Source organism: Prionailurus viverrinus, chromosome X, assembly GCF_022837055.1.
Source record: "Prionailurus viverrinus isolate Anna chromosome X, UM_Priviv_1.0, whole genome shotgun sequence".
Classification (NCBI taxonomy): Eukaryota; Metazoa; Chordata; class Mammalia; order Carnivora; family Felidae; genus Prionailurus; species Prionailurus viverrinus.
In genome coordinates, this window is record NC_062579.1 from 36,408,827 (window position 1) to 36,435,567 (window position 26,741).

Here is a 26,741-nt window from a genome sequence, read left to right on the forward strand (position 1 = left end):
GTAGCTTTCAGCTGCTAGAAATGTATTGTCTCGTAGTGCTGAAGGCCAGAAGTCTAGAATCAGTTTCGCTGGGTTGAAAGCAAGGTGTTGGGAAAGGTGGTCAATCCTTGCCCTTCCAGACCAAGCCAGAGGGCAACGGTCTCAAAAACTCTCAGGCAGCCCAACCCTGCCCTTCCAGAAGCTTGGCCCGTCATCCTCACTATTGTCATTGCCCTGGGGATGGGGGGTGGGGTAGTGCCTGGAACAGTCGAAAGGCAAACCCCAAAGACAACCAATCTGGTGGACCACAAATACGACTTTTCTTGGCCCATCTTTAAATGTGAGTGAAGGGACCCAAAGTGGTTAGGACAAGGTGAAAATCAGCAGGTGACGGAGAAGGTAGGAGGGGCGTGGACTGGTAGCAGGAGTTCTGGAACTATCTCAGCGAGTCGCTCTTCCTCCTTGGGCCTCAGTTTCCCCGTCTGCCATGTGAAGCCTGTTAAGTCAGGCATTCTGACCTAAAGGTGGTGATTCAGAGGGAAGAAAGAGGAGGCCGACCGGGAGGTCCCTGAGAGGAGAGGGCTGACAGGGAGGCTGGACAAAGGTCTAAAGAGCCCCCCACTGAGGTTTGAGGTGCCGGGGCAAGACTACACACAGGGGCCCACATAGTATGTGGCTAAATATTTCAAAGGTATAAAGCAAACTAACAGACTGTCGAATAGAGTATGTTTTGTTGGCTGACCTTGAAAAACTATTTTTTAAATGTTTATTTTTGGGAGAGAGAGAGAGAGAGAGCACGCGAGCAGGGGGAGGGGCACAGAGGGAGAGAGAAACAGAGAATCCCAAGCAGGCTCTGTGCTGTCAGCACATTCCCCGACGCGGGGCTCGATCTCACGAACTGTGAGATCATGACCTGAGCCGAAGTCAAAAGTCAGATGCTTAATGGACTGAGCCACTCAGGCGCCCCCCCCCCCCCCCCCCCCCACCAACCACCAAAATTTTTATAATGACCTGTAAGGTCAAGTTGGAATGCACATTCTCAGACTCCTTAGCCTCCTGCACTGGAGGCTGTTGGTGACGACAGAGCTGGCCTGGGGCCCTGGCTGTGGCTGCGGTGTCCTCACAGACCTCCCGCTCCAGGGAGAAATCCATCTTGGCGGTTAGGCCAAGGCCATGCTTGCGGCAGGCTGTTTTCCTGCCAGCGACCGAGTGCAGCTGGGATATAAAGGCCGTCTGGCCTGGGGAGACTCGGGGCCCCTCTGACGGCTGGCTTGTCCTCCAGGAAACCCCAGCAGCCCTGCTGAACCTTCCTTTAGATTGTGCAGCTGACCGTCTCTCCCTCATTTGGGCTCAGACTTGAGTTGCTCCTTCTTGCCTTCCACGCGGGCATCTTCTTGAATCCGATTCTCTCCCCTCTCACCCCTGTCCTGACACCTGCTTCTCAGAGCTCCTGGACCGACACATCGCACCCCCCCAGCCCACCCGTCATCGCTTCTCACCCTTGGCTCACCCGGAGTGTGGCCCTGTCCATGTGTCTCCTCCCCCCGACCCGTGGCAGTGTGGGGAGCACGGCAGGAGGGCCAGTGGGAGCACACGGAGAGCAGGCAGGGGGCCCCTCTCTTTGGAGTCTAACAGTGTCTTGGCCAGAGGGCTTCCCCCTCCCCTTGCCTTCCCTCCCAACGGCCCCCACCTCCACAGCTCTGTCTCATTTGCCCTGACTGTGCACACTTCTGGAACATTCTGTAACCACCGGCAGGTGTCTGTGACCCTTCACATCCCCCTGTCCTCTTTAATGAACTCGTGAGTCTGATGGAGAACAGGGGACACTGAGGCTCCGAGAGGTCCAGGGAGTGTCCACACCCGAGTCTGCCACCGCCCGGCCCTGGGACAATCACATCGTGTGACACAAGCCCCCTCTGGCTGTCAGCAGGTCCCTCGGGTCCTGGGAAATGAACGTGCATTTCTCCTAATGTCTGGGGACACAGCCGCCTCTTTGCACCCTGCAGCCACGCGACTGGGGGGGGGGGGAGGGGGAGAGGAGCCAAGGATGTGGTCCCCTGCCGGGCCACCAAAGGCCCCGGGCCCCTCAGAACTTCTCATTATACTTGCAATCCGGGTAGCGGTAGGCGAATCTGGGGTCGCAGGTTCTCAGGGGCCTCAAGAGGTCCTTCAGGCGGCTGGCGGCCCCGAGGACTTCGGGGTCTGGGCTGGCGTCCTCCCCACAGCGAGCAAGGGCGGCGTCTATCTCGTCCTGCACGGGGGAAGGGAACTTGCCCTGGAGAAGCTGAGGCAGCACCCGCCGACACACCAGCACCAGGCTTTGCTTCTCGGGGACGGCGTCACAGGAGGGCAGCGGGGCCTGGCAGCCGGAAACCAGGCAGCTGAAGATGTCTGGAGTCTCTTCTGCCCCGGCGGCTGCCTGGCTGCCTGGAAGAAAGATGGGAGATGTTAGACGCCCTGCAACCGGCGGGGGGCGCCACTGGTTAGACTTGCGGGGTGAATGGTGCGGCCAGCGCCCCGGCGTGTCCCGTCACCAGATGCAGAGCGTCGGGGACACAATGGTCCCGGCTGGGAACAACAGTGGGACGGTCTCTCTGTGCTGCGGTAGGATGAAGCCTGGGCACGGAGCGTGCGCTTGTCCCTGCCACAGGCTGGGTTCGAATCAGAGGGCTCGCATCCACACTGCGATGCTCCCATTATAAGGACTCGATAGGCGAGCCCCAGAAATCGCTAGAACGGGATCCGCTGGTCCTTTTTGAGTCCAGAGTTGGGAGGAACAACAGGTGATTCAGAATATGCATTCAGTGCGACCGACAGGTGCAATAGTTTTCGTATCCCCAGTATTATGGAACCAGACTCATTTCTTCTAACTTGATTCTTTTTTTTTTTTTAATGTTTATTTATTTATTATTCTTGGGAGAGAGAGAGAGAGAGCACAAGTGGGGAAGGGGCAGAGAGAGAGAGGGAGACAGAATCCGAAGCAGGCTCCAGGCTCTGAGCGGTCAACACAGAGCCCGACGCGGGGCTCGCGCTCATGAACCGTGAGATCACCACCTGAGCCGAAGTCAGACATACAACTGACTGAGCCACCCCGGCGCCCCCTGACTTGATTCTTCTTAATAAAGGCAAATCAGGAAGCAAGTGTGGCTTAACCGGCCTCTCTTCGTAGGCCTTCTCGTATAAGCAAAATCGGAGATCAGAGAAGAAAATCCTCTGTCCTCTGGGTTCGGAAAATCCGGTCACCGCTAGAAACTGGGATGTTCCAAGAGTTCTAGAACCCTGGATGAGCCGGGGCACATGGGGAGAAACATGATTCACTCATACACCTCAATTGATGCCGTGGTTTTTAGTCTGAACATCTTTACGAAGCGAAAGTGCCGAAATGGATGGCAACGTGTACCGGTGAATCAGCCAGATATGTAAGTTTCAGATAAGGGCTAGAAGCATCTGATGCGCAAGGCTCTGAGAAAACGGATCCGGTGGTGGTGTGTGTGCGAAGAGGGGGCAGGGCGAGTCCCAGCGCGCCCTGGGGGTGCAGTCGGGGCCGGGCCATGATGCAAAATACCTCCATGGCCAAGGTCCAGTTCCCCTTTAGAGATAGAGTCGGAGCACAGACTCAAACGGGGGAGAAGGACATTTGATGTGACAGCTGACACCCCCCGCCCCCCCGCCGACCGTGGGCTGCTCTCACTGTGACACCCAGAGACTGGAAAGACCCGGGGGTGCGACCTCCCCCTCCCCACTCAGTCACCCCTCCCTGCCTCCTGTCACCCTGACTTCCCCTCTGACAGCTGCTCAGCCGGGCCCACGCTGGGTACCTTCCTGCTTGTCGATGACGCCCAAGGCGCTGGCATCCCGGATGAACAGATGCCCGTTGTTAAAGATGCCAAACGTGCCCGCATCGACGTGGGTGAAGTAGAAAAAGTAGTTCAGATCGTTGCTCCTCAGGGACTCCAGGACCCCGAGGAGCTGGTAGGCCAGGTCGGCCGCCTGGTCCGGGGCCGCGCCGAAGAATTCCTGCAGAGGGCTGGTGCTGGTGCTGACCAGGAATCTGCCGCAGGAGCCCAGGTACTTGGGCAGCGGCCAGCCCTCGGCGCCGGGGAAGATCTGGAAGCGGGAAGGAGGACGCATTAGAGGATGAGAGAGAAAAACTTGCTGGGACACCTGTTCCCCTGCCTCTCACCGGCAGCACCCAGAGGGATCGGCCTTACCGGGCACCCTCCGTCTCCAAACGCGTCCGCCACGGGGCCCTCAACCCTTTTTTTTTTTTTTTTTAAGAGTTGAAGAGTCGAGAAAATATGACCAGTATTTGGGATTTCACAGACACCAGTGCCTAGGAAGAGGCCATGGGCTTAAAAAAAAAAAAAAAAAAGAGGCTGATTTAAAGAGAAAAATATTTTTAAAATGTTTATTGAGAGAGAGAGAGAGAGAGAGAGAGAGAGTGGAGAGGGGCAGAGAGAAAAAGAGAGAGAGAGAGAGAGAGAGAGAGAGAGAGAGAATCCCAGGCAGGCTCCTTGCTGCCAACGCAGAGCCGACTCGGGGCTTGAACTCACGAACCGTGAGATCATGACCTGAGCCCAAAGCAAGAGTGGGATGCTTACCCAACGGAGCCACCCAGGGGACCAGAGAAAAATATTTTTTTTTTTAAATTTTTTTTTCAACGTTTTTATTTATTTTTGGGACCAGAGAGAGACAGAGCATGAACGGGGGAGGGGCAGAGAGAGAGGGAGACACAGAATCGGAAACAGGCTCCAGGCTCCGAGCCATCAGCCCAGAGCCCGACTCGGGGCTCGAACCCCCGGACCGCGAGATGGTGACCTGGCTGAAGTCGGACGCTTAACCGACTGCGCCACCCAGGAGCCCCTTTTTTTTTTTTTTTTTTAAAAAGAAAAATATTTTTTAAAATGACAGTGCAGGCACCAGGTTCTGGGATAGAGCAAAAATCAATTACTATAATTTGATTGTTAAATAAGATCACCCTGGGGCACCTGGGTGAATCTGCCTGGTTTGGGTAACTACCTAATCACAAATGCCCCCCCACTCCCAAACTGGAACCTTCCAACAGCCTGACACTGATCTGGGGAAGCATACAACCCCCAGCGGATGTCCTTTGTGTCCTCACAAGAGCACCACTTGTGTGGATTTGGGAGATGACAGAGGGAGGCGGGAATCCTGGCTGGTCTTTTCTTGACTATTTATTGAAGCAGCTGTATCTAGAATAGTTCCTTCCTTCCTTCCTTCCTTCCTTCCTTCCTTTTTATTTTGAGAGAGAGAGTATGAGCCGGGAAGAGTGCGAGGGAGAGAGAGAGAGTTCCAAGCAGGCTCTGCACTGTCAGCACAGAGCCCGACGTGAAGCTCGATCCCACGAACCGCGAGATCGTGACCTGAGCCGAAATCAAGAAGCGGACGATGCTTAAACGAGCCACCCAGGTGCCCCTAGAATGATATTTCTTTAAACCAGGGGGAAACGGCAGAAAAGATAAATACCACTTTTTGTTTCTTATTTTCCTTCTTTAAGAAAATGAACTGATTCCCCTCTCTGATGATTTTCTGTGGCCTTCTGCCCCTTTTAACCCATCTGCATGTTGTGAGGCTCTCCCACTATTGCCGTAGAGGGAGGTCTTGCCCTCCCCTCCCCCAGCCCTGCGTGGATGGAGGGTCCCAGCCCAGGCCTCTTGGGAGTTGGCTGCCACCACTGAGGTTGGGACAACGGGAAAGAAGACCCTCAGGGGTCACTAGGCAGGTTTTAGCGGAAAGAGTCTGGACCCGGCACTGGATTTGGGTCCCAGACGGCTCTGGGTTTGGGTCCCATTGCTGACCTTAGCTAAGTGACTTGTGGTCAGGTCACCTCATATCTCGGAGCCCCACCCACCTCATCTGGAAAGGGGGACAATGATAATATTTCCGTGCAGTTGTCGAGTGGTCCTGATGTAAAGCATTCAACACAATATTCAGTACCTGGCAGGTGCTCAGGAAGTGAGAGCAGCTCATTATATTTCAAAATAGTAATCACGTATGTATTAATAAATATACATTCACGACACAGTAACTTATACATTAATATATTAATGGTTATATAGCAAATCATATTATGATTATTAATATATTATTATATATGTTATAGAATTATAACTCATTTTATATATTTTATATTCTATTCTATTATATTTTACAAATTATATTACACATGATGATTAATTTTATATTATAGTCTATTATTATATTTTACAAATTATATTACACATGATGATTAATTTTATATTATAGTCTATTATATTTTACAAATTATATTACACATGATGATTAATTTTATATTATAGTCTATTATTATATTTTACAAATTATATTACACATGATTAATTTAATATTATAGTCTATTATTATATTTTATAAATTATATTACACATGATGATTAATTTTATATTCTATTATTATATTTTACAAATTATATTATGCATGATGATTAATTTTATATTATATTCTATTATTATATCTTACAAATTATATTACGCATGATGATTAATATATATTAATATATGATATATAATAAATAATTATATATCAAATAATTATAGATGAGAAATATATTAATATATCAATTAGTTACTAATATATGATAGAATATGCAATCTAATTAATATAACAATAATTATTAATTATGCACAATTAACAAGAGCATATGATTATATTTAAAGTTACATTCACATGATGAAATTAATAATTATAGAATTAATTGTGGTCATAAATATCAAGTGTCTTTGCTGGGGCGTCTTCTTCCTCCACTTGTACCTTCTCCCTTTCCTTCTCTTTTCGTTCTTTTGTTTTTTTAATTGCTTTTTCATGTTCATTTATGTATTTTGAAAGAGAGAGAGCATGAGCGGGAAAGGGGCAGAGGGAAGGGGAGACAGAGAATCGCAAGCAGGCTCCACACTGTCAGTGCAGAGCCCGACAGCAGGGCTCGAACTCACAACCCAGAGATCATGACCTGAGCCGAAATCAAGAGTCAAGAGTCGGATGCTTAACCGACTGAGCCACCCAGGCGCCCTTCCATGTCTTTTCTGTCCCCCTCCCTCCCCTTTCTCCCTCCTCCTCTCTGTAGCCCTCCTCCTTTTCCCGCTCCTTCCCCTCACTTCCTAGTTTCCTTTGTGCCCATGGTGTGAGCATCCTGATTCTTGGCATTTGGGGGAAATGGGTGCGACTGGGCTCCCCATGTTCTGTGGATGCTTGTTGACTTGCTCGGTGGCTGCCTCCAGCACTGGATTGGAAGCTACAAGAAAACGGGGAGCCACCATGACTGCCTTACTGATCAGTGTATCCCCAAGGTCAAGTGCACCCTCATTTATTTGCCCATTCCCCTATTGGTAGACATCTAGGGTACTTCCACGGTTTTGTCCTTTCTAAGCATCGCTGCGGAGCTCATCTCCAGGAGGTGTGGCCCCAAGGCTTGCTGTAAAGGGGAAGAGAGCTAAGCCCGGGGCTGGCCCCCTTGGAGCCCGACCTGAACCCCCTCCCCAGGGTGGGGGGGGTCCCCGCGTACCTGCAGGAGGATGGGATGCGCGTTGACAGCCAGCGTGTAGAGCAGACGTAGCTTGTCGCGGTCCGTGAAGTGGTCCATGAAGATGCTGCCAGCATCGGCCACCTCGGCGTAGCGTCGGACCACACGGTCCAGGAGTCGCTGTGACGGGCAGCGCAGGAAGGGACTGGGCAGGCCCTGTGGGAGGTGGGTGGGAGAGACCCCAGGAGGGGGAAAGGCTGCTGAGGTCTTATGGGGAGCCGTCAAGACGGGACACAGGCAGGCCCTGATGGTGGGAGGAGACACTAGATTTGGAGGATGGAGAGAGTAAGGGGCTTCACGGGCTCGGGCTGGGGGGGGGCCTGGGGGGGAGACCCCGAGGGCCAAGGAGAAAGGATGAGCTGTCCTAGGGGCAAGGTAAGCGGGCGCTGGGCAGGTGGCACAGCCCAGCAGGCAGTGAACATGTTAGAGATCCTGCATTTGGCCACCATCACACCCCCACTGTGCCCCTCCACGGAGAGCCAATCTCACACCGAATTAACCAGAGCGGCCCTCACTGACCTTTCCGATTCCTTCCACCGTCTCGTGACACCTACCACGATTGTGGTGTTACATGTGAGCATCTTCTCGGGATCAAATTGGGAGGTCCGGACCTATGCTTACCTTCCGTGACCTGCCACCTCGCCGCCATTTTCTCTTCACGCTGAACCAAGAGAATGAACCCAACCGACTGATAAAAGCGAGTTAAAAATAGAGGCCCGGGGCCCAGCTGGCCACAATTCAGCCCCAGCCCCACACCTACCGGCTAGCTGTGTGACCTTGGACGAGTTACTTCGTCTCTCTGTACTTTGGGTTAAGGTCTAAAGCGAGGGTGCCAGTAATAAGAGATCGTGAGGATGAAATAAACCAATAGCTGTAAAATACTAGAAGAGCGTCTGGCCAGCAGTAAGTGCTCAGTAAATGCTATCGGCTCTTATTACATGAAAGAAGTTTAAACTCCCAGCACAGAGGATAGGGGTGATAGCCAATGATAGCAGCGGGAACAGGAGTCAGGCTTTGTGGCTGAGAACACGATTTTCAAGCTCTAAGAGCCTGGCTTTGAAGATTGCAAACCAAAGCCTGAAAGGTCCAGGGCCAAAAGTGTCCCACAGGTGTCTGTCGACTGTGTTTCCGGGCTGCCCGCCTAACGGAGGCTCTGGCTGAGTGAGCCGTTGGGGTAGGTGGCAAGGGGGGGGGTTCTCCAGAGCCCCCGGACATCCTAGCACGGGGCTGGGGCGGCAGCCTGGAGCCCCGCCATCTGCACAATCAGAACCCAGGAGGATGGAAGGATCACTGGGAGCCTTGAGATGCCTTGAGCATATTGGAGGTTGAAGAGGGCACAGATAGACTCAACCATCCCCGTTTGCTTGGGACTGAGAGTTTCCTGGGACATGGAGCTTTCAGAGCTGAAACTGGGAACCCGAGACAGTTGGTCACATTCCCACATCGCTAGACCATGGCCGAGGGCACGGCATGCCTCTGCCCCCTGACGACGACCAGAACTGACTGGTAGAAGCCAGTGTGGATGGTTGTTGAACTACCATGGACAGTACCATGGTACCATGTTGAACTACCCAGTGAGCCCTTGGACTCCCCAGGGAGGGAGGGGGCTGGTTCAAATTCTGAAGTGACTGGGCATGATGGAATGTGACTGGGGTCGTCTGACGGTGTTCAGATGACCCGGCTTACCCCCCAGAGGGGTGACACCTCGGGAGTTGAGCTCAGAGAGAGATTAAAGACCATTCCATTTTTGCACCTCTGGGTCTGTGAGGGCCCAGTTCATGTGTGTTCCATCCTTCGGGAATGTTCATAGATGGGAGGAGTGGGGACTAACCCACCACCTGCCAGGCAGTGGGCTGGGTATTCCCGGTGTAGTAGTTCATTTCATCCTCCCAGGCACCCACGAGGTAGGTGTCATTATCCATCTTGTTTTGCAACCGAGGAATTGGAAGTCTTCAGAGTGTGGGCAAGGGTTGGATTCAGGATTTGAACAGGGTAGGGACTGCATGTTTGTCCCCCTGCCGCCCCCCCCCCAAATTCATATGTTGAAACCTTCATCCCCAGCGGGATGGTATCAGACGGTGGGGCCTTTGGGAAGTAACTAGGCCACGAGGGTGGAGCCTTCATAAAGGGATTAGATAAGAAGAGACACGTTGGGGCACCTGGGAGGCTCAGTCTTGATTTTCGACTCTTGATTTCGGCTCAGCTCATGATCTCATGGTCGTGAGATCGAGCCCCGATTTGGGCTCTGCGTTGGGCGTGGAGCCCGTTTAAGATTCTCTCTCTCTCTCTCTCTCTCTCTCTGCCTCTCTCGCTCTCTCTCAAAAAAAGAAGACACGGGAGCATCACACGAAGAGAGAGCTTTCCCTAGGAGCCAATGGACCGGCACCCTGACCTGGAACTTCCCAGCCTCCAGAGGTGTGAGAAATAACCTTCTGTTGTTTAACCCCCCCTAGTCTATGCTACTCTGTTACAGTAGCCCGAGCTAAGACAGGACCTGATCCGTTAGATCCTCGCCATTTCCCCTGAATGAGTCCTGCCCCGCTTCTGTCCCCATAAGCCACCCAGGTGGAGTCCACAGAAGATGATTTGAAGCTACAAGAACATCTCTTTGCTTCTGATCTCTGTCCCGGGCAGCCTGAAATTCCACCTTTACAGATAATCACTGGGGACAGGGGGAGATAAGTAATCTCTTCTCTTCTGTGAGCCCAACGCCCGGGAAAATACCTCTGGAAGAGGTAGGACACGATTTGGCCATAACAAGAGCCGAGGGAGGCATGTAGTATGAATATTGAGAAACGCGAACATTTTCTTGAACCCAAAAGCTCAGTTTTTCTGAGGGATTCTAAAAGAAACGAAAACACATCTATCGGCTCATCAAATCTTGGAGGACGGGGACGTCTCGGCTGAGGCCGGAAGCAGGGGTAGAGTGACCCCACAGAGAGGGTGGGAGAAGATTCTTTGCAGATGGAACACCTTGAATAAACCTTGAGATGAGAGAGAATACGCTAGTGACAGTGGGAAGAGAGGAGGCCAGATGGCAGGAACCTTGGGGTCATTTTAAGGAATGTTAATTTTATCCCGAAGGGCTGGGAACCACTGAAGGCCTTGAGCAGGGAAGTGACATACTCACATACGCGCTTGAGGAAAATGATTCTGGGTGCAGTGTGGCTAGATTCAGAGAACTGTGTCTTCTAGTTATGAGCTCTTGGATGTTAGTGAGGCATATGGCTGCCTAAAGATTGCATTCTCTCAGCTTCTTTTGGAGCTAGGTGTGGTGATGTGACTGGGTACTGGTCAATGAAATATACGGAGAAAGTTCTGGGAAGGACCCTTAAAGGGACAGGGTGTATCCTTCTTCATTCTTCCCCCCCGACCTCCCCTGCACTGGAATGCGGAAGCGATGGCTGGTGATTAGGCAGCCATTTTGGACCAGGGCATGCTGAGTGTTGTAGAGCAGCAAAATGAAAATAGCCTGGGTCCTCGAGAATCACAGAGTCACTGTATCATCCCTGGACATTCAGGTATCAGTTTCTTTTCTTTTTTTAAAAAAAATTTTTAATGTGTATTTATTTTTGAGAGAGAGAGACAGGGAGAGAGAAACAGAGCATGAGCGGGGGAGGGGCAGAGAGAGAGGGAGACACAGAATCCGAAACAGGCTCCAGGCTCCAAGCTGTCGGCACAGGGCCCGACGTGGGGCTCGAACTCACCGACCTCGAGATCATGACCTGGGCCGAAGTCGGTCGCTTAACTGACTGAGCCTCCCAGGCGCCCCTGGATCTGTTTTTTTACGTAAAAGGGAAATATATTTTGATCTTGTGTAAGCCACTGTGATTTGAACTTCTTGTCATATGCGACTGAACTTAATCCCAAGTGTCACAGGAAGAAAGAGTGGACGCAGGGAAATCAGGAAGATGCAGTGGTCCAGGTGTGAGAGGGGAGGATGAAAAGCTTTGATTTGAAGATATTCGTCGGTAGTAGAATCCGTAAGTCTGGGCGATTGGCTGGATGGGGGAGGAGGGGCAAGAAAAAGGGACATGTTGGAGATAACACCCAACATGAGGGTGGATGCCATTTGCTGAGTTTTTTTTTTTTTTAATTTTAGAAAGAGAGAGAGTTGGGGGGGGCAAATGGAGGAGAGGGGCAGAAGGAGAGAGAGAGAGACAGAGGGGGGTGGGAATCTCAAGCAGGCTCCCTGCTTAGCACAGAGCCTGACACGGGGCTCGATCCCACAACCCCGGGACCCTGGACATGTGCTGAAATTGAGTCAGGCGCTTAATGGCCTGAGCCACACAGGCACGCCAGCTGTGGTCATTTTAAAACATGTTCGCAAACTCTTCGACTCTCCTCCCCTCAAGGGGTGGAGCCTAATTCCCCTCCCCTGGAACATGGACTGGCCTGGGTGACTCACTTTTAGTGACTGGCATGCTTAGGGGACTGATGACACATGACTGCTGAGCCTTGGCCATGAAAGGTGATTCAGCTTCTCCTTGGCTGTCTCTCTACCATGCCATAAGAAAATCCTGGCCGCAGGGAGAGGAAGCAGCCCTCAGTGGAGTGCCTCGCTGACACCAGCCCCAATGTGCCACCGCGTGACTGAGCCATCTCGGAAATGGCTCCTGGTGGCTGTATTGAGCCACCCCAGCGGATGCCACGTGGAGCTGGGTGAGCTCGCTCCTCTAAGCCCTGCCCAAGTTGCCTATTTTTGGACAAAATCAATGGTTGTCGTTGTTTGAGGCCACTAGGGTTTGTTACACAGCAATACGTAACTGATACATTTGCCGAGAAGGTTCTGAGCCCCGCCCCCCTGCCTCTAGAGCGATGGCCAGAAAAGGCTCTGAAGCCATCTCGTACCCCAACTCCCTTTATGGTGGAGGCAGCTGCTTCTCGGGGTCCCACCCGCAGAGTGGAGCTCCAACTAGTTCCGTCTGGGGTGTATTCTGGCCAAGTGCAAGCCCGCGATTATCTTGGCCCACGGCGAACAGAATTGGGAAACGAAGCATTTTCAGTAAAACCATGATTCATCCCCAGGCCAAAGGCACCCTCTTCGGGGATCGCCCACTGCTTTGGAATTTCTAAGCCACCACTCCCTTCTCAACAGGGCTAACGCAGCACCTGCCAGTGAGAGGTTAAAGGAAACGCAAAGCCTGGTCCTCTGTTGCCCCGCCCCTCCCAAGCGCGCCTGGATTCCTTATCTTTGCATTTCCTGCCTCATACCATCTCCTGGGGCACCCGGGCAGCCGGTCAAAGTCTTCACGCTGTGCTGCTAGTGACTGGGCTTCTGCTCTGCCACACGGCCACTTACCAGGGGCCATCTGTGCTGGGTGGGTCACACGTCTCCTCTGCAATCCCTAACAGTCTGTACATCGGCCAATACAATCTAACGGGTATGCCACCGTGATGGCGTTTTACGTGTCAACCTGGCTGGGCTATGGAGCCCGGTTTTCAATCAAACGCTGATCTAGGTGTCGCCGTGAACAGATTTTGGAGATGTGGTTACCATCTACGGCCAGCTGACTTAAAGGAGAAGGGATTATCCTCCATGGAGTGGGTGGGCCCGATCTAACCTGCTGAAAGGCCTTAAGAGCAAAACTAAGATTTCCCCCGGGGAGGAAGAAATTCTCCTGTGGATGTGGGATTTGCCAGCCCCCCATCATTGGGTTCTGCTCCTGAAGCCAAGACTAGTCTGTTAACTAACTTGAATTTAAATTAAGAAAGACAGGGGCGCCTGGGTGGCGCAGTCGGTTAAGCGTCCGACTTCAGCCAGGTCACGATCTTGCGGTCCGTGAGTTCGAGCCCCGCGTCAGGTTCTGGACTGATGGCTCAGAGCCTGGAGCCTGTTTCCGATTCTGTGTGTCCCTCTCTCTCTGCCCCTCCCCCGTTCATGCTCTGTCTCTTTCTATCCCCCCCAAAAAAAAAAAAAAAAAAAAATTAAAAAAAAAAATAAATAAATTAAGAAAGACAAAACAAAACAAAACGAAACAGAAAAAGCTATGCATGGGTTCGCCGGGGTGGCTCGGTCGGTTAAGTGTCTGACTCTTGATTTCGGTTCAGGTCATGATCTCACAGTTTGTGGGCTCGAGCCCCGTGTCGGACTCAGCCCCCCATCATTGCATAAGCCAATTCCTTGAACTACATCTCATATGTATGTATATATATGTACGTACACGTGTATTTGTATATATACATGCATATAAAATATTAGATATTCTGCAAAATATTTGTATTATAGTAATAATTTACACCATGTGAACTAATATTAATTAATAAATGATTAATATGGCACTGAATATAACCTATTAACACGATACACAAGATACGTTACACCCAGATTACACACTGGTGCTAAAGGAAAAGCATTTGTTCATTGTGGACAGGACAGCAACTGAGACCAAAATCTGGAGGAGCTTCCACTTTTGAAGCCTCTCGGGAAATCTGAGTACACGAGGCCTAACTTCCCCGATGAGTTCTTTGATGTTTGGTTGGCTTTTATCCACATTCTCGCGCGTGTTTGCTCAAAAAACATCACCAGCCGCCAACAGGGTCCTCATTGCAAGGGTTCTTACGACAACAGAAACATCAGTGTCGAATTGTCTAGACAAATGATCCCATGACTCTGTTGGAGGTACTTAAACAGTGAAGGGTTCGTGTCCAAAATCTATAAAGAACTTCCCAAACTCAGCACCCCAAATCAAATCATCCCGTGAAGAAACGGGCAGAAGACACGAATAGGCGCTTCTCCAAAGAAGACATCCAGATGGCCGACAGACACATGAAAAGATGCTCCGCGTCACTCCTCATCATGGAAACGCAAATCAAAACCACAATGAGATACCACCTCACACCTGTCGGGATGGCTAATGTTACCCCTCAGGCAACAGCAGACGTTGGCGAGGATGGCAGGAGAAAGCGGAACCCTTGTGCGCTGCTGGTGGGAATGCCAACTGGTGCAGCCACTCTGGAAAACAGTATGGAGCTTCCTCAAAAAATTAAAAATAGAACTACCCTATGACCCAGCAATCGCACTACTAGGAATTTGTCCAGAGGATACAAAAATGCTGATTCAAAGGGGCACATGCCCCCCAATGTTTATAGCAGCCCTATCAACAATAGCCGAACTATGGAAAGAGCCCAAATGTCCATGGATGAATGGACAAGGATGTGGTATATATAATATATATATATTATATATATACTATATATATGGTATATACACACACAATGGAATATTACTTGGAGATGAAAAAGAATGAAATGTTGCCATTTGCAACAACATGGATGGAACTAGAGGGTATTACGCTAAGCAAAATAAGTCAGTCAGAGAAAGATGGGTATCATATAATTTCACTCATATGTGGAATTTGAGAAACACAACAGATGAACATAGGGGAAGGGAAGGAAAAATAAAGATAAAAACAGATAGGCAGCCTGTAAGAGACTGTTAAACACCAAGTATAAACTGAGGGCTGCTGGAAGGGAGGTGGGGGGGGGATGGGCTAAATGGGTGACCGGCATTAAGGAAGGCACTTTTTGGGATGAGCACCGGGCGTTATATGTAAGTGATGAATCATTGGGTTCTGCTCCTGAAGCCAAGACTAGTCTGTCTGTTAACTAACTTGAATTTAAATTAAGAAAAAAAAAAACCAAAACAAAACAGAAAAAGCTATGCATGGGTTCGCCTGAGTGGCTCGGTCGGTTAAGTGTCTGACTCTTGATTTCAGCTCAGGTCATGATCTCGCGGTCTGTGAGTTCGAGCCCCGCGTCGGGCTCTGTGCTGACAGCTCAGAGCCTGGAGCCTGTTTCAGGTTCTGTGTCTCCCTCTCTCTCTGACCCTCCCCCGTTCATGCTGTGTCCCTCTCTGTCTCAAAAATAAATAAACGTTAAAAAAAAAAAAAGAGCTATGCATGTTGTTCCTTTCTAGAAGCTAGAGATAAGAGAGTTCATCCATAGGTGGAACAAGACGGGACTTTCCCTCGGAGCAGATCACCACTTCAAGTTACGTGGATCTTCAGTAATTGTGCGAAAATGGCCCCAGCTTCTTCTCAAGTTCCATCCCATGGGTGAGATCTGCCCAACCTGAGAGTTTCCACTGGAAGTGAAAGATGGCAGCCAAGGGACCGCATCTGGTGATTATCACGGGAGCTGCTTGTGCCGAGAGGCCTCAGCAGCGATCACTGTTTGACAAACAGGGCTGTCATGACACCATCAGGGTAAGGAAAGTAACACCTTCTACAAGTTATAAGCGTCAGGCTCTATGGCCAGCCTTGTCGCAGACATTACCTCGGCGTTTGCAGGGACTTTGAACCTTTAGTTCTCTCTTGCCCTGGTGACGATCCTGGACATTTAGTGATTGCTTCACAAAGGGCTTCCAAAAGTTGTGGAAAATTCTGTGACGTTCATTTTCACAGCCCATGCTGCCAAATGCAAATGGTAGGCTGTATCATCAAGGCAGCTAGTAAAATGCACCCACTCTCCAGAGAAGTGTACTAAGGTAAGAGCCAGGAAACAGAAGTGACTTGTTAAAGATCATGCTGCTTACTGGTACCCAAGCCTGCTTTCATACCCAGATCTCAGTAGGGGATTTAAAATGATTGCATGGAGAGAGAGAGACAGACAGACAGACGCTGGGAGAAACTGGTGATTTCAGAGTAGGGTAGCATGTCCCAAACTTGACCGACAACTGAAGCCTTCAAAGTGTGATAAAAATACAGATCCCTGGGGCACCTGGGTGGTTCAGTCGGTTAAGCATCTGACTTCGGCTCAGGTCATGATCTCATGGTTCGTGAGTTCAAGCCCCGCATCAGGCTCGCTGCTGTCAGTGCGGAGCCTGCTTCGAAACCTCTGTCTCCCTCTCTCTCTGCCCCTCCCCTGCTCACTCTCTCAAAACTAAAATAGACACTAAAAAAAAAAATACAGATTCCCTCAGCCCCATCTGAATAGGTAGGTCCAGTGGGGGCCTAGGACTCTGCATTTTTTGACAGGTGTCCTGGGTCATTCTTGTTATCAGGCAGGTGGGAGATGCGGGGTGTGTGTGGGGGGGGGGTGGCGAGCTTTATTTTGGATGCAAACACAGTTGTGCACTTTGGATGGCAGAGTGTGGACACCTGGTGGAGAAACACTTCCCAGACACTCCTCAGACCGTTTGAGACCTTCTTCCAGAAGAGCGACCCTCTGAAGGCGGTGCTGTGCATGCCGTAAAAGGGATGCGGGGACCACCTTCAAAACCCAACTGGATGAATCTCTCAGGAGGGAATCAGATGCCTAGAGGAGGGATAGGTGGCTGACCCCTGCCGTCCCGTCTCAGACCTGCTCTGTTTTCTCAAGAGGCTGGAACATCTCTTGCAAACAAATCTCTTCCTCGGGGTGGGGGGGGGGCGAGCTACAGCTGGAAAGGCCTCGAGTGTCCAAGGGCCGCGTACTGACCCAGACCTCCCATTGGTCTCAAGCCACAACCCAGGGGGACAGGACCGGAAGAGGGGGGGGCTGGACTCCTAGACGCCTCCATTTTTATGCTTCCTATGTTGGGTCAGGGATGGGTGAAGACTCTAGGATTGCCCCTTTGGTTATTTTGGCCAGGAGATGGCTCCAGAAGTCACACAGCTGAGTTGTCCATTTTCACATGGTAGACAGGCTGGAGAAGTTGTTCACATTCGCCACTATGGCCTGTCCTGCTATCTCTTTGAGGACTGGGCACAGACCCAGTTCACAAGCCCCGCAGAACACGCGTGCAAAAAGCTTGGTGTGGCGGGAGGTGCGTGTTCTGTATTCAGTAAATGGTACAGATCATTGTCGCCCTCGTTGTCATCAGCATCAACGACATCACTGCCACATTATAGACGCGCCTTCTAACCAGCCATGGAACTCTCCATGCACTATGTCCCCGTTTAGCTGAGGCTTCCCTTCCCCGGGCTACACGCCGGGGGGAGGCCATCTTTGATGGGATCGGGGTGCCTGGTGTGAAAGACTCTGTCTTGGAGTTTAGATTTGGATTCCATCTGAGAAAGAGGGAATGGGGCCGAGCTGTGGAAAGAAGGGGTGCCATGAGCCGGGGTGATTGGGTGCCCACGAGAGACTGGCTGATGTGCTAGACGCACGGTAGCTGGATGTCAGAGTTGCCTCGGGTCCCGGAAGCTTCCAGGCCCAGTTTTAGGCCAGGATGAGCCTTACCACAAACTCCTTTTCCAGAGAGTGGGTTCACTGACTCTTTGCTCCCGAGCAGCCCGATTAACCCAGAGAAGGTGGCCTCGTTGAAGCACGAGGGAAAGTCAGTGGGTCTGGATCAGAATCTTGGCCCAACTGAGACTCAGTTTCCTTCCCTGCAAAAGGAGATGATGGTGCCTCTTCTGCTTCACAGGATGGCAGGAGGGCTTGGGAAGATAATGCGGGTGAGTGTGAGCGCATTATCGGAAGATAATGCGAATACCCTGTAAAGTATTCGACGCGAGAGGGGAACCCTCTTGCCGTGCTGGTGGGAATGCAAACTGGTGCAGCCGCTCTGGAAAACAGTGTGGAGGTTCCTGAAAAAATTAAAAATAGAACTACCCTACAACTCAGAAGTTGCGCTACTGGGGATTTATCCAAAGGATACAAAAATGCTGATCCGAAGGGGCGTGTGCACCCGCATGTCTCTAGCAGCACCAGCAACCACAGCCAAAGGATGGAAAGGGCCCCAATGTCCGTCGGCGGATGAATGGATGAAGAAGATGCGGTTTATATCGACAATGGGATACTACTTGGAAGTGAGAAAGAATGAAATGTGGCCATTTGCAACAACGTGCATGGAGCTAGAGTGTATTCTGCTCAGCGAAAGAAGTCAGTCAGAGAAACATAAATCTGTGATTTCACTCATATAGAGAATTTAAGAAACACAACAGACGAACGTAGGGGAAGGGATGGAACAATGAGATAAGAGAATGGGAGGCAACTCATAAGAGACTCTTTATCATAGAGAACAAACTGAGGGTTGCTGGAGGGAGGGGGTAGGTGGGCTGGGCTAAATGGGTGATGGGCACAGCATCAATTGAGGTGTATGAGTGAATCATGTTTCTCCCCATGTGCCCCGGCTCATCCAGGGTTCTAGAACCCTTTGAACAAACATCCCAGTCTCTAGCGGTGACCAGATTTTCAGAACCCAATCAGAGGACAGAGGATTTTCTAAAATTAAAACACTAAAAAAACGAACAAACAAAAAAATTAAGTACTCAACACCTTGGGCCGCTTACAGCCGTACTAACCCCAAACTCGTTTCCCAGATTAATCGTCCCACTTGGTTCTGCATAACTTTTGGCTGTTTCCCAAATGCAAATATGACTCAGAAGACAAAAGATTTACCACCACCGGACATATTTGAACACTTGCTCCGATGGAAATAAATGTGTCGAAGAAAGGGCGCTAACTGCTCTCGGAAAGAAAATCTACGATGAGAAGGGTGGCTTTCCTTTTCAGGATTGGAGGTCCGCCATCTGAGGTCATAGAGATGGCTGAAGGCACAGTTTCATTCCGAGGTCGCTTTTCAAGGACATCGTCAACGGACCAGTGGAGAGCTTCATGTTGAAATGAGAATTAGTTTTCACTTGTCAGATAGAACCTGTTCTTTTAAGGCTTTACAGAACATAAAAATAAGGCAAATAAATACGATTTTTCTTCTTATTGTTTAAATTATTCCTTTTTTGTATGCTTATTTATTTTTGAGAGAGAGAGGGAGAGAGAGCACGGGCGGGGGAAGGACAGAGAGAGAGGGAGACAGAGGATCCGCAGCTGGCTCTGCGCTGACAGCAGAGAGCCTGATGCAGGGCTCGAACTCACAAACCGCGAGATCGTGACCTGAGCCAAAGTCGGATGCTTAACCAACGGAGCCACCCAGGTGCCCCCAAATAAATATTATTTTATGTGCATAAATTATGGCACACGTGCTTAAGTCACTTCCCCACCCCCCCGGGCCCCCTTTTAACCTTCTCCACCTCCTTCGCCAACAGTTAACCAGTGCACTTTTTTTTCCCCATGCACTGGGAGGAAAGAAGTTTCCAAAGTTGGCCATCCCACGCGCACTCATCGTGGGACATTCAAACCATTTCCAAGCAACCGTCGTTACACGTGGGGATGTAGGAATACACTCGTAGTGATACCCGGAAAAAAAAAAAATCGGAAGTCAGCTTTTCCAGTAACAAGGCTGCCCTGCTCTGATTTGGCGGGATTGGGAGGGCTGAGGGAAATCTCGAACACGTTTTTGCTTTTAGTGAATTCACTGTTATCAAGCTCTCCTAGCACCCAGGGAGAAGAGGAGAGCGTTCGGGTGCTAATAAAGCCCTGAGTGGGTTTTCTGGATACACACCCGAACACCTTGTACATGATTTAGTTGTTAAATATGCTCGTGAAGCGGGGTTTAGGTTAATTATGTATCAGAGTTAATCAATGTGTCATAATTAAAACAGCGATGATTCACTGGCTGTACCCGTTGTTCTGGATAATTAAGTCACAAGTTACTGAACGTTTCTTTGAGCTGCATTGTATTTATTCAAAACCAGGAAAACCCACTCGGCTTTTGTTATCACGAGAAACAGCTCCCAGTTCTCTCCTACTCCAGTAGACGGATCTCTGACCCCCTTTTACTGACGTGCTTTCTGATCGTCTTGTGTTTTTTGCTTTTTCATCTAAACTTTTTAAACCATCCAGCACAGCGATTATTTGGGAGAAACCGTTTGGATGATTTAAAAAGTTTAGATGTCTAAAAATGTCCTCAGGGGCACCTGGGGCTCAGTTGGTTAAGCGTCCGACTCTTGATTTCGGCTCAGATCACAGTTCATGAGTTCGAGCCCCATGTCATGCAGTTCCTGGCACCAGAGAAGGGAGGGGACTTTGTACGGTAGGTGGTCCCTTCTTTCGATTTGGCTTTGGAACCCATGATAGGGTAGATTTATCACAGATTTATCACTTCCCCATGAGGAAGTTTCTCTCCGATACAGATTGCCTGGGCTTCTCAGTTCAGGGTCCATACAGGTCAATCACTGATGGAAAGTCGGGCTCAACGAGTAGAAACAGAGACAAGAAACGAGCCAGGAGCAGGTCCCGAAGTTAGAGTTTGCTGTGGATCAACTCAGAGTGGACAACACACCCAGGAAGGTTGTGTAGATATAAAAACAACATTAATTTAAAAATTGGGGCGCCTGGGTGGTGCAGTCGGTTAAGCATCCGACTTCAGCCAGGTCACGATCTCGCAGTCCGTGAGTTCAAGCCCCGCGTCAGGCTCTGGGCTGATGGCTCGGAGCCTGGAGCCTGTTTCCGATTCTGTGTCTCCCTCTCTCTCTGCCCCTCCCCCATTCATGCTCTGTCTCTCTCTGTCCCAAAAATAAAATAAAAACGTTGAAAAAAAGGAAAAAAAAATTAAAAAAAAAATTGGGGCGCCTGGGTGGCTCGGTCGGTTGGGCGGCCGACTTCGGCTCAGGTCACGATCTCGCGGTCCGTGAGTTCGAGCCCCGTGTCAGGCTCTGTGCTGACCGCTCAGAGCCTGGAGCCTGTTTCAGATTCCGTGTCTCCCTCTCTCTCTGACCCTCCCCCGTTCATGCTCTGTCTCTCTCTGTCTCAAAAATAAATAAACGTTAAAAAAGATAAATAAATAAAAAATAAAAACTAAACAGGGAGGCTGATGGGTAGAAAATGTTTCCCTTGCACAGGAAGGTCCGTCTCTGGCCGAGCTCTGGTTTCCACGGAAAACAGGGCCTCTAACTCTGGGTGACATCCTTTCCTTGCAGAGGGCTTCTGTTTGCTTGGATTCGTGGTACTCTGCAGTTTCTGGGTTGAGCCCTGGTGGAATGTTCGAGCAGTTCTGTTTGAATCGATGGACCAGGTTCAAAGGAGAAGAACGATGAAGAGTCCCCCCCCCACCACCCTCCAGAGGGCGCAGTGGGTGGCCTTTTCCTTTCTCATGCCTCTACCGCGGCTCCTCTGCCCGAACGCGTGGACAGCCTTCACCCCAAACTATGAAGGTGAAAAAGTGACACCACGACAAAGTGGTTCGGAGCATGTCCTTTAGAGACAGGCTGCCGGGGTTCACATCTCCGCTGTGTCACTTAACGACCTGGGGGGAGCTCTTGAATTGATCTGTGCCTCAGTTTCTTCATGAGTAACTGAGGGAAAATAATTAAGGAGACCTTATGACCCATCTTCTAAACCAGGATAGTTTTGAGAGGGAAAGGGATGATATGAGTAATTACATCGGCACAACAGGCATACGCTGGGACTGTCTCAGGCAACCCTGAAGGTATGGTTACCCTAATAATTAGGGCACCCACCTTATCCGGGTGCTGGGGGGTTTTAGATCTGTGCAAAAAGTGTCTGGTGTGGGGCAAAGGCTCTATAAGTGTTTGTTGTTGTTTACCCCAAAGACAGCACCTTTCCTGGTTTTTCCCACTCCTGTAAGTGAGCCCGTGATTCTCCTTGTCCTCCAAGGTCTGGGCCTGTTTCCTCGTCTCTTTATGTGGGCACAATGATGGCTGCTCAGCTTATACCAAGGACATCACGCCGTTGCTTGGCTCTCATGGGACTGTGGACATTGTAGGCACCTGATACGGCTTTCCCGAATGCGTGATGAACAGAGACTGTGAAGGGCCTTGCGAACACAAAAGACTGGTCAGGTCGGGGTGTCGAGGGGCTCAGTGGTCATACACCCCCTTCATCAATTTCACAAGCTATCATCAGATCTCTGGGTAGGAAACGAGGTTGCTTTTGGAGGGTGCAGCAAATGACCTCCACGCTGTGACTATGATTGACCCCGGACTGTCTTTAAACATGGGAAAACCAGTTGGGAGCCCCGGGAAGCCCGAGGCAGAGAGGTCTGGAAGTAATTTCAGGGAGAACAGATTGGAAATGAGCGTTATTGTCTTGTTCCCCATTTGCAAAGGCCAAGCGGACATAAAGGGTTGGTCAGGTTGGGCACGCGGACAGCAAAATCCGAGGATCAGAAGTCAGCCTTGGGGTCAGCCTCCAGCACTGTGTCCCACGGGCAGGTGGCTGGGCCACTGACGATCTGTTGGCAGAGCCCTTCTCGAATGGGCACCCACCCATGTGTCTTCATGCACAGAGAAGTACATTCCACTCTGGGTGACGGGAATGCTGTTTTAGTGGCCATTTCACTTGGTGACCAGCGTAAACGCCAGCCTGTGAGGTTCTTTAGGAGCTGGCAGAAAGGATGGCCTTTCCGGCGACACACCCGCGCGTGGCTGTGTTTTACATCCTTTGATGACGACAGCAGTCGCAGCTAACGTCATCGGGGGGCTTGCTCTGATTCGGGCATGGCGCTCTGTGCCTCACATGGCTTGCTTTGGTGCCCACGGTGAGGATTCTGTATGCCAGGATGTTTAGGGATACTCAGGGTTTCCTACTAAGTGCTGGAGTTAGGATTCGAACTCAGGCCCGTCTGAGTCCCAGACCAGACCATACTGGCCTCTTGCGTGGGCCCCTGCAGCCTCCGTATTAGGCCTTCTCTCCCAGGTATTGCCAGGTGGTCATGACCTGGATCCCAGGCGTCCTTGTTCCTCCAGGAACCCTGGGCATCAGCCGGCCGGTAGCAGATGCCATGCATCGTGGATGTGCCCTCCCCTCCCCTCCCCTCCCCCAACTTTCTTCACCAGCAGCTGTTGTATGTGTTTGGCCCTGTCTTACTTTTGCTGTCCAGCCGCCCCGACCCCACTCTAGACTCTTGTCCGTCCACCCTGCCTGCTCCTTTTTTAGGCCCATTTCTGGAAAGATCCACTGTCCTTAAGCCACGTTACTCTAGAAACGCAAATGCTGGGGCACCTGGATGGCTCAGCGGGTTCAGCATTTGACTTTGGCTGCGGTCATGATCTCACGGTTCGTGAGTTTGAGCCCCGCATCGGGTGAGCTCAAGCCCCACTTCAGTAAAAAAACAAAACAAAAAAACCCACGAGCCCCGCTTCTCTCTCTCCCTCTCTCTCCACCCACGCTCACTTGTGCTTTCTTTATCTTACAAAAAAAAAAAAAAAAAAGAAGAAGAAGAAGAAAAAGAAGGCGGGGGGGTGGGGTGGGGAAGAAATGCAAGTTCTCAGCCCCTGCCCCAGACCTGCTGAATCAGAACCCCCGGAGCTGGGTCCCAGCGATGCCTGTGTTAACAAGCCGTCTGGAAGATTCTGCCGCAGGCTCAAGTTTGAGAACCCATGTACCCCTGTCTTACAGAATGAACTTCAACACCTCCCTGCCTCTCAGTCCTGCCCTTACGATGTTACCCACTGCTGTTGACACAGACTGTGATCACGGGGCTTGACACTTTCTACGTCCTTAACAAGCAAATCCTGGGTCACGGACTGATTGATGTGCCAGGGCGTGCTTACTTGGGGTGTCTGCTCCAACCCACAGTTCCTGAGACGCTGAGTCAGGTGGCTGGTGTCTGCCTCCAGGTGCCTTAGAACTTTCTAGTTTCCATGAGGTCCAGAGGGATGTACTTCTAAGGTTTCTTTCTCTTTCTTTCTTTCTTTCTTTCTTTCTTTCTTTCTTTCTTTCTTTTTAATGTGTGTTTAGTTTTGAGAGAGAGAGAGAGAGCAAGAGAGAGCAAGCGGGGGAGGGGCAGACAGAGAGGCGGACAGTGAGCCCGGCGTGGCGCTCGAACTCACGAACCGTGAGATCATGACCTGAGCTGAAGTCAGAAGTTCAAGCGACTGAGCCGCCCAGGTGCCCCTCTCAGGAGGTTTCTGATCGCTGCTTAGGTTACAAGCAAATGTTTCCCTTTTGGAAGACATGTATCATTGTGGTTCCGTAGGTGACTGTCTTAGCTGCACTCCCCACCGTGTGACTCCTGGTATCTGTGTAGCGGAAGCTGTGATCAGGGCTCCTCCTTTCCTTGCCTACCTGGGCTCCTTGCTGTCAAACTTCCGGCCTCCAGAGGCTCACTTGGTGGCAATCGTGGTCCCCTCTTCCGTGGGGGGAGCCAACGTCTTCGATGACCCTGCCTGTGGGGTTGGTGACTAGCTTCATCCTATTGGAGTCTCTCTCTTTCTTTCTTCCCACCTCATGCTCCGTCTTCCCCCATTCCGGGGCCCCAGGCTTTGCCCCTGAGGGATTTGTGAGCTGCTCAAAGCTTCTCACTGTGGCAGATGACATCATCGCGGCGGCAGGCAATTCAGCTGATAGTTGGGACAGACAGGGCAGCTGATGCAGAGTAAACCACATTATTTTATGGTCTGTCATTCTGATTCAGGTATGCCAAGGTTGGTCATAATTCTCCACGGGGCCGTTCCATTTTATGGGCTGCTGGGTTCCCTGCCACACCCCGCCCCCCACCTTTCTTTTTGAATCAGAAGACAGGACACCAAGTGCTTCTGACAACTCATTTGAGCGTGCAAGCTTGCAGAAACTTCCATAGGAGCTCAGTGCCTTCTGCCGTGCAAAGGTCCTGTGGTTCAGGAAGCTCCGACAGAATCCTGATTGTCAGGGAAAGCTTCAAACTAGCCTTGTGCTCGCCTGGGGGCGGGGATGCCAGGCTTCTTCTCTCCGGCCCCTCTCTGTTGAGGTTGTACCACCCGTATCAGTCACGGTTCAGAGAGGCAGAATCACTAGGTTCTGTGTTTTTAAAAGCAGAGATTTGGCCTCACACAATGACAGGAGTAGGTTAAGCAGTCTCTGTGGGGCTGCTGTCCCCCTATCTGATGCTGCAGCTGAAGTCCACAGGCAGGCAAGATCAAGGACAAGGCTGAACCCACCAGCACAGACTGGAGCTCACGAGGCTGGACTGAGACCTGTGTCAGATCTTAGCTTGATGCTGCGGTGACCTGTGGAAGCCGGGGTCCCGTGGGATGGAGCTAAACCCAGCCGGGGAGTCAGAGAAGCCGTCCAAAACTCCCAATCGAATCTTTCCGTAGGTCGCTTGAAACAGACATCGACGGGGAAGGGAATTCTGGGAAATGCAGCTCGGCCCCGCCCAGGCGACACCTGACAAAGCCACTGCCGCGCCTTGACCTTTCTGTGGGTCTCGCCCGGTGACTTTTCTCTTCATTACCGATATAGGAGACAGTACGAGATGCAATATTAAGTTACAGGGGAACGTGCCACGATCCACGCATTGAATATTTAAAGATTATTCTTGTAAGTTTTCAACTTATTCCACCTACTAAGTATTTGACTTATTTTCATTTATTTAGTTTTTAAAATGTGTTTTACTTATTTTTGAGAAGGAGAGCACAAGTTGGGAAGGGGCCGAGAGAGAGAGAGAGAGAGAGAGAGAGCAGGGGAGGGGCAGAGAAAGGGAGACACAGAATCTGAAGCGGCTCCGGGCTCCGGGCTCCGGGCTGTCAGCACAGAGCCCGACGCGGGGCTCGAACCCACAAGCCGCGAGATCGTGACCCGAGCCAAAGTCAGACGCTTAACTGACTGAGCCATCCAGGCGCCCCTGGACTCATTTTTAATGAAGTTAATGTGACTAGAGGAAAGACTAGAAGAAAGAACTCCAATGGGTTAATGGTGGTTGCCTCTGGGGGGGCAGGGGGTGAGTTGTGATTTTTTTCCCCCTACTTCCTTATGGGTTTTTCAATCTATATACTTTAGCCATTTTTATAATGAATATATGTTCCTTTGATGATTAGCAATAACATTTAAACATTGAACATGAAAGGTAAGATCTGGTTTTGGGGGTGACGGGTGACAGGTGGCCGGGGTGAGAATGTGTCCGGGAACGGAGCGGTGGGGAAGAAAGGGACAGGTCACAGGGCTCCCTGCAGCGGGCCGGAAGTGGTGTCCTCCAATCCCACGGCGGGCGGGGAAGGGCTAGCACGTTGTGAAAGGGAAGGGCTGGGTTGGAAGAGCTCTCTGTGCACAGCCAGGGAGTCGGAACAGAGGGGAGGCGATCTGCCCCAGGGACCTCCGGGGGAAAGTGTGCTCAGGCAATCTGATGGCCTCCAGACCCGCGAGCCCTTGAGGAATTCAGCTGAAACCGACAACCGAAAGGGGAGGCCTTACATAGAGCGCTCGCTACTGGGCCATGGGCAGGATATCTGGGAGGACCGGGGGATCACATGGACCCAGGAACAGATAGACTTCTTTAGACCAGAGCCCTGGGGGAGGACCATAACTTTAGGATGACAAGAAGATGCCAACTTCGAAATGCTAGAAGGCCGTTCTGTTTGTTGGCTAATACCCAAAAGTCATCTATGTCGTCGAAACTGCCTGCCCCACGAGAAGCACACAGGCCGTCCACTGTCTTGTCCCC

The 26,741-nt window shown here is 50.9% G+C and overlaps 1 protein-coding gene across 1 annotated transcript in view; it reads right to left on the reverse strand.

Annotated features, from left to right (window-relative positions):
• Nucleotides 1-1,934: 1,934 nt before the first annotated feature.
• Nucleotides 1,935-26,741, reverse strand: part of DIPK2B (divergent protein kinase domain 2B) — a 44,201-nt gene continuing 19,394 nt past the window's right edge. The window contains exons 3-5 of the mRNA XM_047844451.1: nucleotides 7,517-7,690; nucleotides 3,798-4,086; nucleotides 1,935-2,406 (exon numbers count right to left, since the gene is read on the reverse strand). Coding sequence (XP_047700407.1) covers nucleotides 2,066-2,406; nucleotides 3,798-4,086; nucleotides 7,517-7,690 — 804 coding nt within the window. The 3' untranslated portion in view covers nucleotides 1,935-2,065. The remainder of the gene's footprint in view (nucleotides 2,407-3,797; nucleotides 4,087-7,516; nucleotides 7,691-26,741) is intronic.